The sequence below is a fragment of the Schistocerca cancellata genome, chromosome 3, assembly GCF_023864275.1.
Source record: "Schistocerca cancellata isolate TAMUIC-IGC-003103 chromosome 3, iqSchCanc2.1, whole genome shotgun sequence".
Taxonomy (NCBI): domain Eukaryota; kingdom Metazoa; phylum Arthropoda; class Insecta; order Orthoptera; family Acrididae; genus Schistocerca; species Schistocerca cancellata.
In genome coordinates this window covers 292,800,255-292,815,134 of record NC_064628.1, presented here as the reverse complement: position 1 = coordinate 292,815,134, position 14,880 = coordinate 292,800,255, and the positions used below count along the sequence as shown (strand labels likewise).

General features: G+C 38.2%; 1 protein-coding gene across 1 annotated transcript in view; it reads right to left on the bottom strand.

Annotated features, from left to right (window-relative positions):
• LOC126176277 (partitioning defective 3 homolog) overlaps positions 1-14,880 on the bottom strand; it is a 286,886-nt gene that overhangs the window by 75,507 nt on the left and 196,499 nt on the right. The window contains exons 14-16 of the mRNA XM_049923426.1: positions 9,617-9,799; positions 6,184-6,281; positions 5,946-6,097 (exon numbers count right to left, since the gene is read on the bottom strand). Of these exons, the coding sequence (XP_049779383.1) occupies positions 5,946-6,097; positions 6,184-6,281; positions 9,617-9,799 (433 nt within the window). The remainder of the gene's footprint in view (positions 1-5,945; positions 6,098-6,183; positions 6,282-9,616; positions 9,800-14,880) is intronic.

Sequence of the window (14,880 nt, the reverse complement as noted above, 5' to 3'; positions counted from 1 at the left end):
TAGGTGCAACAGGTCTACTAAAGAGACTGCTTACACCACACTTGTCTGCCCTATTCTGGAGTAATGCTGTGCAGTGTGGGATCAGCATCAGGTGGGACTGACAGATGACATCAAAACAGTTCAAAGAAGGGCAGCTCACTTTGTAATCTCACAAAAGAGGGGAGATAATGCCACAGACATGATATGCGAATTGGAGTGGCAATTGTTAAAACAAAGGCATTTTAATTTTGACGAGATCTTCTCATGAAATTTCAATCACCAGTTTTCTCCTCCAATTGTGAAAACATTCTGTTGGCACCCACCTACATAGGGAGAAATGATGATCATGATAAAATAAGAGAAATTAAGGCTCACACAGAAAAATTTAAGTGCTCGTTTTTCTTGTGTGCCATTCGAGAGTGGAACAGTAGAGAGACAGCTTGAAGGTGGTTCATTGAACCCTCTGCCAGGCACTTTATTGTGAATAGCAGAGTAATCACATAGATGTAGATGTAGATATAGATATAGATGCAGATGTAGATTTAGATTTTATTTTTTATTTACACGTCAATTTCCATACGACTAGACTGACGAGCAAATCTCCTAGGTCATGGAACATGTCAGTACATGAAATCACAAGTAATAACAGGTAAAAATAAAATGTTCATGAATCCAAAAAAAGTCAAGCCATAAGTTTAAGCAAACGCAATCAACAATACAACAAGAATCAGCTTAATTTTTCAAGGAACTTCTTGACAGAATAAAAGAGGAAATCTCTTCAGTTTTGATTTTAAAGTGTGTGGATTACTGCTAAGATTTTTGAATTCAAGTGGTAGCTTATTGAAAATGGGTGCAGCAGTACACTGCAGACCTTTCTGCACTAGAGTTAAGGGAGTCCAATCCAAATGCAGGTTTGATGTCTGCCGAGTATTAACTGAGTGGAAGCTGCTTATTCTTGGGAATAAGCTAATATTGTTAACAAGAAATGGCAGTAAGGAATATATATATTGAGAAGCCAATGTCAAAATACCCAGACTTGTGAGCAGGGGTCGACAAGAGGTTCATGAACTTACACCACTTACTGCCCGAACTGCTCATTTCTGAACCAAAACTATCCTTTTAGAATGGGAAGAGTTACCCCAAAATATAATACTATATGACATAAGTGAATGAAAATAAGCAAAGTACACTAATTTTCATGTTGAATTATCACTCACTTGAGATACTGTTCGAATAGTAAAAATGGCAGCATTAAATCTTTGAACAAGATCCTGAATGTGGGCTTTCCATGAAAGTTTATTATCTATCTGAACACCTAGAAATTTGAACTGTTCAGTTCCACTAATTACATGCCCATTCTGTGAAATTAAAATGTCAGGTTTTGTTGAAATGTGTGTTAGAAACTGTAAAAACTGAGCTTTACTGTGATTTAGCCCCCCACTTGACCGTACCCCACTCAGGTCCCACATCACAGCCATTCTCAACAATGTGAATAATGACCTTTTGATGTCTGTTGCTAAAGTAAGAGGTGAATCAATTGTGAGCTACTCCCCGTATTCCGCTCTAATGGTCCAACTTCTGGAGCAATATTTTGTGGCCAACACAATCAAACGCCTTAGTTAAATAAAAAAATATGCTTAGTGTTCAAAACCTTTTGTTTAACCCATCCAGTACCTCACAGAGAAAAAAGAATATAGCATTTTCAGTTGTTAAATGACATCTAAAGCTGAACAGTACATTTGATAGGAAATCATGTAATATAAAATAATCAATTATCCTTACATACACAGCCTTTTCAATAACTTCAGCAAACACTGATGGCATAGAAATAGGTTTAAAATTATCTGCATTATCCATTTTTATAAAGTGGCTTTACTACTGAGTACTTTAATCATTCAGGAAACTGACCATTTATAAAGAAAAAATTACAAATAGGGCTAAATACAGGGCTAACATGTGCAGCATAGTACTTTAATAGTCTGCTAGGCACTTCATCATATCCATGAGAGTGAACGTCTCTTAAAATAACCTTACTGCATTTGTCATACCTACATCTTTATTGCCACATTTTGCGGTAGCATCTATCTCTGCCTAGTGGCTACACACCCTCAAAAGAATACACTCTTGTCAAAAATATATGCATAATTTTCTCTGTAACAGTGTGACTGGATGGAATAATATGAAGGAGGTTCTTGGCTGCTTTCTTACATCTCCCTTCAGTACCTGAAGCAACTTTCATTCCAAAATTTGTTTTTCATTGATACACAAAAATTTTTCTGCCATCTGAATAATACTTAACACTGCTTCTGAACACATTCTCAGCTGTTGTTGTTCATGTGATTTTTGAGTTCGTGTAATCTATGAACTCTTTCTCATTCAGACTGTTCACTTGCTGAAAGTGGTATATGGTACACGTCACATAACACACATTTCTGCTTAACTTGTTATATTGTTTTTCCAGCTACATAATTCAGAGACTTTCTTCCTCAAGTGAAATCTCATCGTGTATGTCTGAATCTGCACTTGGAGGCATTGCTGCATCATTGTTGATTTGTTGCTCATTCCAAGTATGCCTGTGTTCCAGGCAGTCTATGAGGAATTAAGAAATTGCAATCTGTTAACTCCACTGATGACTGGGATGAACATACTGGAAGGTATCTGAAACTGAACTATTTGCTGGAAGCACGCCGAGAAGTTTTGCCAGGGCATCTCGCCAAAGACTTCACAATAAAAAGCAATGGAAACCTTTTCTGTTAAAAAGTTATTTCTGAATGTTAACTGGCATGTTTATTGCCAGAATTACTACTGATCATCGCATTCATCTTTCACAACTTTACACATTGCACTTTTTATGTTCCTCCACATCATTAATTAAAACCATTGAAATATTATAAGATATGCAGTTGATGCAGCAGGACATTGAAGTACACATTGTTTCACTGCGTACTGAGCTGCTGCTGAAACAATCTGATATAAAAGAGCTTAAGCGGACCAATTTTCATTTCATTGTACTGCCCTCCCCTTCTTCTATTTTCTCTTAGATTCCAAGTACTGTTCAATTTTTTCTCTTTGTCAGAATCATACAGCTTTACAACAGAATCAATGGTGATGGTTTTAAATGGCAAATTACTGTCTTCAGTATTGTTTGGGAGCATAATGTGGTCAGAAATTGTTAAGTGGTTTCTCAAATTCTTCAGAATAAGACCTGCATCAGGCATGAAATACAGTTTATAAAGACATCCTTGTGATTCATCTCAAATTTATCAGGTGTTGAATTCAGAAAAACCAGCTGCCATCCTGCACAACACTGCAGCGTTGTTCACCGCAAAAAAGTTGATACATTTTGTCAGACCCTTAATTTTGTTAGGCTCTGGCTCCTAATTCTGTTAGGCTATTAATTCAATATAAAAGAAGTCTGCATGTTTCAGATATCACTATATATTAAAATAACTGGTAATTAGATCAATTCTCCCACTTACTCTCATGTACTTCTTGGTCACCTTGTAACACATGACAGTCAGCTGACAATGGCAGTACTTAGTTGTTGGCAATCCAAACATATGTTGTCACTACTTTCTTTATTCAGGGTTTTAAGGTAAAATCCTAGCAGTGTCATCTATTGATTCTTTGGTGTATTACACTGTCACTAAGGTAAACATCAGAACTAAGGTGAATAGCCTAATAAAATTTGAAATTATATTTTTTTTCTGTGATCCAATTTTGATAGAAATAAAGTGTAGATGTTTCCTCAAGCTATGCTCAAGTTATGTATGAAAATTCCGTGAAAATTCATTTAGTAGTGTACAGACAGACATCAATTTTACAGTTTCATTGTCAGCATAAATTCGTGGAGGGAAATGAGTGCTGGAACTATAAAAACTATTTCAAGAAAGCAGGATTTCAGGAGATTGAGTTGGTTGCTCCAGTGGAACGAGTTGGAATTACATGAATTAGTAGGCAATACTTCTGGTCACTTTTGAGGACTTTGAGACTATATGTGATAATGTGGGAACCACAGGAATGCTGAGAGAAGCATGGAAAATGGAAGTGAGATGGAAGACAACCCTGTGCCCTCATTTGAAAAATTGAGAAGGTTATGATGGCTCATTAACTTGAGGACAGAATAATAGCTTAACGTTCTCATTTGTAGCATGAAATGGTTCTGATACTATACAGGAGAAATAGGAAGTAAACATGCTTGTCTGAATACTTCAAAAAAATCCTAGATATGTGATGTTCAAGTCTGCCAATTCATAGATTTTTATGAAAATTTGACTAAAATTGTATTTTACAATTTAAACGTTTCAGTAATTTACGGCAGCTAATTATTAGCTTGAACCATTCACTGTGTTATTTTGTAACATATCTTCAGTAAAATTTGACTAGTTTTATGACTATCGGTAAGAACTCTTCCTCTTTATGGTGTCTTCCTCCGTGTAGCATTCAGAATTCATAGTCCCTTAAAATGTTATATAGAGGTACTTTAATTTTGTGCGAACTATGACATGATGTAAATGAATATTTTAAATTAAATTCCCAACAGCAGAAGGTAAACACAAAAGGTACTTGGAGATAAGATAAGGTACCAATCAGATTACATGGCAGTGAAATGGGATACAGAAACCATATCAAATCTCTTCATTATGACCTAGATTTTGGCATTGACAATGATCACTTAGCAGTTTGACCAGTGCAATACTAGGTTAAAAAAACTATAAATAATAATGGACTAAGGCATATATAGAAAGACTGAAACATGAAGACAAAGCTGAAGAATTTCGTGCTGAGACGTATGGTAAGCCAGAGAACTTTAAGCTGTGAGGGAATAATTGTAACAAAGGCAGATAAATCGCATGGAGGAAAAGGGGAGGGGGTGTAACTCCAGTCATGAAAACCATTTGTGATACAGGAAATAGATTTATCAAAACTAATTTTTTACTGGAACAGAGAAATCACTAAGTAAATAACCATGACATGTAACATTTAAAACATCACCAGATGAGACACATTGAGGTAAAGCAAGACCTATGAGAACCAGTACAAAGTGTACTCAAAAATTAAACCACATGATTCAGATAATGAACTTATGGTGAAATAAGTAAGAATAAAAAATGTCTAAAAATAAAATGACGACAGATTGGCAAAAAGAACATAATGAAGAATTGTGTGTTTTGGAACTACTGTTGAGTATACATCTGGGTAGCATCATCCAAATGATGCTGAATACCTATGAACAGTTCAGAATTAATCAGTCACTGGAAAAATCTAGAAAAATTATATGATAGAGATACCACAAATTGCTCAGATTATATAAATGACGAACATTAAGTGGATAACAAGTTCATGTGAAGACTATCAGCTAAGTTTCAATAATGCTTTAAACAAACTGAACAACAATGAAGTGACAGTAATAAACAATACAGTCCTTAAGTTATGACAGAATGTTGAAGGTACAAACTAAGAACAGTGGTGTTCAGACGTATTTAATGTAAGAAGTTTTATGTGTATGCTGTGAGGATAAGGAAACAGCCAGTTCTGTGTCTGCATTGTTTTGAATGTCTTCTTTGTGGGTCTGTCTACTGTGAGCAAGTGCTTTTTAATTGGTGTGATGTCTATCCTCTTAAGGTAAAGCTGTCACCAACCTGAGGCTAGCTTCAGCACCATAATGCTTTACTATGTGATGGTGGTGGTATGCCCTTGAATTCCTCAAACCTTCATATGGATTTATCCAGACAACTTAAAGTGTCAGCTATGAACTGCAGTGTGACTTGAAATTTCTTTACATATACAGAGCATCGTTAGAGGTGGAAGGAACCATAAATGTTTCTTCAAATGATCGTTTGTATTCCATCATTTTATCCCTACCTTTACATGCCAACTTAATTTTCTTATTGAATTTCTAAATATATCTGAAGACCACTTTTAGAACAAATAGAACTACTGCAGTATAGTTATAGAAAAGATACCTGTGGTTTTCTGCATCTGTCCTATGCTGAGGAACATATTCTTCTTCTATCATGACCATTTCTCCAGCAGGAGGGTTGACAGTTGGACTCACCAGTTTGTCAGCTGTGGTGCCACTGAGCAACATGGTTGTGTTCCAGGTCTCATTAGTTGCCTGCCAAGTGATAACAATAGTTCAGCTTTATGGCATGAAGTGTGGAGAAAAGGAAAAAACTTCAGTTTGTATTTTAACTTACTTACCCTGTAATAACTTTCATTTCTAAGTGCATGAGGATTAGTTACTTGGCCAGTCAATCTATCAATCACAGGATGGCGTGTGCTCAGACCATCTATGGCACCTTTTAAAATGGAACATGATTAGCTCTGTTACTGTTGTTTAGTTTCATTGTTACATAATTCAGCTGATAAACAGAAAGCAACTACTTAATTTATTTTTGTATTCACACATTATGCAATGGAAATGCTTAACATATTAGATACATGTCATAACACTATTTTATACATTCATAAATGTGAACTTGACAGTATTATGAAAAGGATAGTTGCTGCACACCATGAAGATTACATGATGAATTCCAGACATGCACAGTGAAAATACTGTTACATATAAGCTTTCGGACAAAGCCTTCTTCAGGAAACAGAAATGCACACACACACACACACACACACACACACACACACACACACACACACACACACACACAAAGCACTACCTCCAGCCAGATAAGAGAATTGTGTTGAACTGTTGAACAGGAGCAGCAATCTGGAGTGGGAATGACAGGTGTGTGTGTGGGGGAGGGGGGGGGGGTGGTACAATAGTAGGGTACACATGGGGGATGATGAATTGGTACTGCTTGGTGGTGCATGCAGGGACAAGAGGTGGCAGGACAGGGCTAATAGATGCAGCACCAGGAAGTTGTGGGGAAGGAGAAGGGGGATTGGGGGAGGGGGGGGGGGGAATTGAAAATTAAAAGAGCAGAGAAGGGGAGAAGACTGGTGAATGCATCAGCAGAGCAGTACACAATGTGGGTGAAAGGATGCACATTACTAGGTGGTGACAGAACAGTGGGGCCAGAAACTGTTGAGTTGATGGTGTGGGCATAGTATATTACCACAGGTTGATGCCAGTTCAGGAAAGCTGGTGGTGGAGGGGAGGATCCAGATGACCAGGATTGTGAAGCAGCCATTGAAATCGAGTATGTTATGTACAGCTGCATATCGTGACACAGCATAGTCTACTTTGCTCTTGGCCACAGTTTGGCTGTGGCCATTCATTCTCATGTAGAGCTGGTTGGCAGTCATACTAGCATAAAAAGTTGAACAATGACTGTAGCAGAGCTGGTATAAAAATGGCTACTTCCACTGTGTGGCACAACTTGCAGCTGTACATGGCATGCTTGCTCTCAATGGTTGCTTCACAACCCATTGGCCATCTGGCTGCTGCTCTCCACCAACAGCTTTTCTGAACTGCGCAGATGGGAGTTATCCTTACAATGTTTTCTCCACTCCCAGAATCATCTTGATCTCAACCTAAGGTAATCTACTGTCCCCACACACTACAACCAACTGTTTCTGCCCCTCTGTTCTGTCACCACCTTATGATTCCTCTCCCCTACCCTCATTGTGGCTTACTCTCTGCCAGTGCATCCACTGGTATTTTCCACTTCTCTGCTCCTATCCTTTCTGCTATTCATTTCCCCCCCCCCCCCCCCCCCCTCCTCTTCTTCCGCTACAGTCTCCTGACCCTGCGCCAGTCAATCCTGTCTTGCCACCTCTACTTTCTGTATGCTCCATCAGGCAGTGCTGATTTCTCTCCCCCCCCCCCCCCCCCCCAAACCTGCTTTCCTCCCCCATCCCCTGCTCAGGATTGCAACTCAATGCATCATTTTTACAGTAAGTAGCAATCTATCCTTCCCATAATATGATTGGTAAACAACAGACAGACTACTTTTAAAAAAGAAGTTTTATTCTATTAGCACATATTTTGAAAAATTCTTCATAATGAGAACAAAAATGACAGGAAATGAGGAAAATGATGCTTTTTCTGAGAGAAGGGAAAGCCATATCAATTCTGGAATACAAGAAAAGTTAGGAACATTGAATTATTCAAAAGTAGTAGTAAAGAGCTAAATTTGAGAGAGCTATTAATACACAATCGATATTAAAATTGCAACACCATGAAGATGATGCAATATCCATCAAATCAGCATGAAGTGTACTACATGCTTGGGTACACGAGTTGCTTGTCCTCATATGCAGTAGGGTAGACACTGACACGTACTATGTTAGATTGTCACCTACTGTTGTAATGCATAAATACTGTTCTGTACATACTGTGCTTTGGGTTCTTTTTTATTTTGGAATCATGTAAACATGTAATATTTAATTGTTAATACAAACAAATGTGCTTCCATTGTATAAATGGATGTTTCATTATGTTTACTTTTGAACTGTTACCTAATAATTGTATTGCATCACTCCTAATTCAGCTCCTTAACCTTCATGGACATGTTACACACCTGAACTGAAGCCATCACAGAATCGGGACTGTAAATTCCCAGACATGGGTTCCTATCCAAGATATTATGTACCAACTCCCCTCTACAAGTCCTAGAAGTTTGTAATGGGACTTTCTGAACAGCCTAAATATGGAAAGATTATGCAACATGTTTTTCATTAAAAAATCACATTTGAATACTGGTTATTCGTGAGATCACATTATGCTTCACGTAAAAAGAAGAGATATCTGTCAACATGTGTTGTCAACACAACTCACAATTAGACAGTGGCAGGATCATGACCTCTCAAGATTGTGCTTGATGTAGTGCAATAATGCTGCTCACATTAGTCAGGATCCTACAATTCTGACAATCTGGAATTGATCGTTTTAGGAAGGGCTATATACCACTTTACACTGTATCACAGTGGCACCACATGACTTGTGCTGTGCAGGACAAACATATTGCTCACTTGGTTATGCTGGATTGTAAAGCCATGTCACATACCTACAGTCAGAAATTAGGTTCATCTAGTCATGGTTTGCACAAGGATTCGCATGTTACCATTTGCCACACATTGTGACTGATGAACAATGGCACAAAGTTGAAACAGCACATAATGAGTTACTCTTACCAGCATCGGCCGTCCAAGCTCAGTTCCACTATGCCCGGCATGGTTATAACCATTATTGCTGCTGATGGTGATGGCTCTTTATACTACATTTTGCATCATATATACCCCAAAATTCACGGCAATACGAGTGTTACAGAAGGGGAAAACTAAATTATTCAAAATAATGTACATCAAAATAATAATAAAGAAATATTGGAAGAGGAGATGAGATAGTTACGCTTTGGCAGAACAGAGGGAGGGGAAAAATGGAAAGAGGTTTTATGAGTCTTATGCTTCTGTAAATTATTTTATGCCATTTCTCTGTGAAAGGCCAAAAGTACTAAACTATGAACTCAATATGTTGGTAAAAATCTACAGGGATCAATATCTGACTAGCATGCACTGTTTACTTGTCATTTTCATCACTATCATGTTTAGAATAGTGTGAATATATTGCATTTAATTGTCAAGTAAAAAGCTCATTCTCATCTGGACTGGAAAGCAAAGATCTATTTATTGTCGTATTGGCACAATTATAATAATATTCTCATCATGTACTTACCAAGTCGCCTTCCATTTGCACCAATGGCTGAAGATTTATTGCTTCTGTTCACAGAATCATGGGATTCATCTTTACTGGCATATGGCAGAAAGATGACTGTGTTGTTTTCAGAGTTCTCACTGACAGCTGAGATATCTGGATTATAGCCCTCAACATCATTCTTTCCACCAAATGTCTCTGTACCTTTAGCAAAAACCATTATTTAAAAGATTCCACAGCAACCAAATACAGGTCAACATGTCAAATACTTTTATGGTATTCTTAGTGGTACCGATACATACATTCAGAAAAAATTTTTCAATAAAAGCTATGTGCTAACATCCCTGAAAAAATGATAAGTACACCAGACCTAAAACATCTGTATGCGAGTGGCTTGCATGCTGCACAGAAAGCCTGTTGGATTTACGATTTTGGAGGATAGACTGTTCCGGAAGTCACTGGTTCAGTTCCTCTCATGGATAGTTAATGTGAAGAAGATGTAGGACTGAAATTTGGCTAAGGAATATGCTATTTTGGTTACGATAGTCACAAACATTTCAGTTAACATAATGTGACAAGTTTATTACTTTCCTATGGCAATCTGAGGTAAGATTCTACAGCCAAGAACAAGCTGGACAATGCATTTTGTTTGGGGAATGAACTTTGACTGGTTTGATAATAGTGGCAGTTAACTGCAACCTTTCTGTCGAAAAGTAAGTGTTCACGTTTGTCTGACTGTTTACATTCATACTTTTAACTATGGCCTCATGACTTTTTATGAGATAATAACTTACATATTTAAATGAGCACAAGTCCCAACAGAAACTACTTTCCCATAACATAAGTGGCATAGTGAGGGGGGAGGGGAAGCAAAGGGGGTCTATCATGCCCCGGGCACCAATTCTTGCAGAGGGGCACAAATTCTTGCAGAGGGGCACAAATTCTTGCAGAGGGGCACAAATTCCTGCAGAGGGGCACAAATTCCTGCAGAGGGGCACAAATTCCTGCAGAGGGGCACAAATTCCTGCAGAGGGGCACAAATTCCTGCAGAGGGGCACAAATTCCTGCAGAGGGGCACAAATTCCTGCAGAGGGGCACAAATTCCTGCAGAGGGGCACAAATTCCTGCAGAGGGGCACAAATTCCTGCAGAGGGGCACAAATTCCTGCAGAGGGGCACAAATTCCTGCAGAGGGGCACAAATTCCTGCAGAGGGGCACAAATTCCTGCAGAGGGGCACAAATTCCTGCAGAGGGGCACAAATTCCTGCAGAGGGGCACAAATTCCTGCAGAGGGGCACAAATTCCTGCAGAGGGGCACAAATTCCTGCAGAGGGGCACAAATTCCTGCAGAGGGGCACAAATTCCTGCAGAGGGGCACAAATTCCTGCAGAGGGGCACAAATTCCTGCAGAGGGGCACAAATTCCTGCAGAGGGGCACAAATTCCTGCAGAGGGGCACAAATTCCTGCAGAGGGGCACAAATTCCTGCAGAGGGGCACAAATTCCTGCAGAGGGGCACAAATTCCTGCAGAGGGGCACAAATTCCTGCAGAGGGGCACAAATTCCTGCAGAGGGGCACAAATTCCTGCAGAGGGGCACAAATTCCTGCAGAGGGGCACAAATTCCTGCAGAGGGGCACAAATTCCTGCAGAGGGGCACAAATTCCTGCAGAGGGGCACAAATTCCTGCAGAGGGGCACAAATTCCTGCAGAGGGGCACAAATTCCTGCAGAGGGGCACAAATTCCTGCAGAGGGGCACCAAATTCCTGCAGAGGGGCACCAAATTCCTGCAGAGGGGCACCAAATTCCTGCAGAGGGGCACCAAATTCCTGCAGAGGGGCACCAAATTCCTGCAGAGGGGCACCAAATTCCTGCAGAGGGGCACCAAATTCCTGCAGAGGGGCACCAAATTCCTGCAGAGGGGCACCAAATTCCTGCAGAGGGGCACCAAATTCTTACAGAGGGGCACCAAATTCTTACAGAGGGGCACCAAATTCTTACAGAGGGGCACCAAATGGTCTCCATGACAAACGAGATTTTCCACAAAATATATTATTATTAGAGTAAATTCTACATATTATATTACTATGTGTTCTGGAGGGGACAAGGAGGGGGGGGGGCAGGGGGAGGGGAGGGAGCACCAATAGAGTGTAGTATCATACCCTGAGCAGTGGTGGGGAGGGGGTGGAGACAATAAACTCTCATGCCCCGGGCACCAGTAACATTCACTATGCCACTGCATACCATGAACTGTGTCAGACAATAATGCCATACCTATGTCATAATGCCATACCTATGTCATTTATATTTTGAATAATGCTGGCATATAAACATAAGGTAGCATCATTCAAGAACTAATTAGTATATTTGCACAGCACTTTACTATCCACCCCCCACCCACACGCCATTCCTTCAATAATCTAAATGAGTTGTGTTTATTGTTGACAAGCAAACTAAGCAATGCTTTGCAATTGCTAAATATTTATCGGAATTGTATATATGTCCTGATCTTCTCCTCCTCTCTCTCCATCTCTTTGTATATCCCCTTCTCTCCCCCCTTTCTTTGTCCATCCCTCCCCTCCACCCCCCCTCCTTATTGCTGTCTATCTCCTCCTTTCACCCTCCAGTTTTTCTCTATCTCCTCTCTGTTCACCATCCTCCTCTGTGTCCATCTCCTTTTCCCTTCTCTCTGACCTTTTACAAACAAAACCTTGATTGGGAAATGAAGCCACTTAAAATGAATGTGTAAATTGGTTGGGCTCTTTAATATAAGGATACATGAGAGACCTCTCCAGTTGCTGGAGCTGTGAGAATAGTAACTTCAGTGACAGTATTTCTCTTAATTTTAGTAACGAGTAGAATTGCTAAGTTTTGGATGATTCTGTAGTACTATTCTAATTGTAAGTTGATAAGCCTTAAATATCTTGTCTTTATATAGTAGTACTTCAATTTAGATAAAACATATATTTTAAAAAAAAGTGTAACCTTTATCTGTCTGAAAGTTTATTGAAGTGTAGTGTAAAAATCTGAAGTAAATCAGTAGAGAGTTTTCTGAGGTTTTTGATAACAATGTATTATATAGTAGTATGGATTATGTACAATATGTTTTTGCCATTGTCATTAGCTTAGCTTGTGTGTGCTCTGTATGTACTATCAACAATTTACTGTAATCATCACATGTCTACCTAATTTAATGTGTCATTAGCTGTGTGGTACTTACACCAAATGAAAATAAAAGAAAATAATCAAAAGTGGGTAAGCCTACAGTAAGTTCAGTGATCAGACAAATAGTTTCCTGTATGCATGAAGACAACAGTTCTGTGTTGTAGGTAAAAACAAAATTATGAACGGTACTTAAAATTTCAACAATCACCTATAAAAAAAATAAAGTTATATTATTAATATTTTGTTTGTTTACCTGTTGTTGGTATATTGTAACAGAGCAAAGTGGGACTGTCCTACTCGTTCTTAAACCATTCATGAAGTAAATGTTTTTCTTATTTGTGATCTATTTTTTTTTAATAGTTTATATTCAATAGTTATATAAAATAGTTAAATTTCTTATACCTGCAATATTTTACTGAAGCTTATTATTCACAGCAAAATTTACTTATTACTAATTTCAATTGTATATTTAGTTCACATGGAAACATTATTTTAGAGAATATACATGAATTACTATACCTGCAAACCATGTGCACATCAAAATTTAATACTGCTAAAAACTGTTTGTTTTAAGATTGACCTAGCTTATTTGATAGTCCTCATTTCTCTCTTTCAACCAAACATTTTACTTTTTTCTGAAAACTTGGCATTTCAAAAGATATTTGTGTTAAAATTTTTATATTTCAAAATGTTACAATCTTAAAATCTAATTAACTGGTCGCTGTGGCTGACGGGTTCTAGGTGCTTCAGTCCGGAACCGCACTGCTGCTATGGTCGTGGGTTCAAATCCTGCCTTGGGTAAGGATGTGTGTGATGTCATTAGGTTAGTTAGGTTTAAGTAGTTCTAAGTATAGGAGACTGATGACCTCAGATGTTAAGTCCCATAGTGCGTAGAGCCATTTTTTTAAAAAAAATCTAATTCTTCTGAAATTCTTTACCATAGTTTTGCAGCACCAATTTTTCTGTTTCCAAAAATGTGTACTTTCAGTAAAATAACATATTAGTTTTTAATTTTTCAAATTAGAAGATCCTAGGTTTTCCGAAATTCTTGCATATTTTGGGGATCCTTTTGCACATTTAAACTTCCCTCCCATGAAATAATACATATTATTTTGTCATTTCCCAACTATACAACTGTTGGTTAAGCAAATTTACTTCATGTCCTATTGTTTGTGGCTCTTATTTTTTCTGCCTTTTATGTTAATATATAAAATGTAATAAGCTTGGAATACACTAGTTTGTAGTTCCTGTAATACAGGTATCTGTACCATAGTCTGATTAAAATTACTTAATAGTTGACATCTGCCACTTGCCGCTACAATGTCACCTCAGCGGCTGCTGACTACCACTCCATTATATTTGACGCACAATTACAGTGGGTATGCTCTCAATGTGTAACACGAAGTAATGCTGGAAGTGTCCACCACAAGGTATGGCAGAAATGCGAGATGCTCTGTTGACAGCTGACTAAGTGACCTATGACTAAACTGCGGCATATGATGCATTTTGTAACTCTGAATTTAAACTCGTGTCCTAAGCTAACCACAACCACATGATGTGCAATGCATTCAAGAAAATTGCAGTCAACAATCTGCAGCAGAACAAGAATGACAACTGCTTTGTTCATAGTGATTAATGCTAACCTCTATGAGCAAACCCAAGACAGAAAAAATTTGGTTTCAATGGTAAAAGCAAACTAATTTCTCACTAATATTGATTACCTGAAACTATCCTTGCACCAGTTACATGAGCTACTGTGTTGCCAACCAATGAACAGTACTCATTGGATTTTGTCACAGGTTAGAGGAAACACAGGTAGATTCAAACGAAAAAATAATGATGGAAGGAAAAGTAACAGCAAATAAACTGTCAATACAATACGAAAATTACATGACAAAATAGAGAAATAAAAAAAAAAATTACTCCTAAGCCAACTAACTGAATAAAAATAATGATCAAACTCTGCATTAGATTTAGAAATAAAATAAAAGATTCACTTCATTTAACGAGACTTGAACCAATGATCTTTTAAACTCATGTTTTGTACACTAAACAATACATTAATCACAATGCTGGGTTAATTAGTTATATTTGTGACTGTGGTGACCCAGTCACAATGAT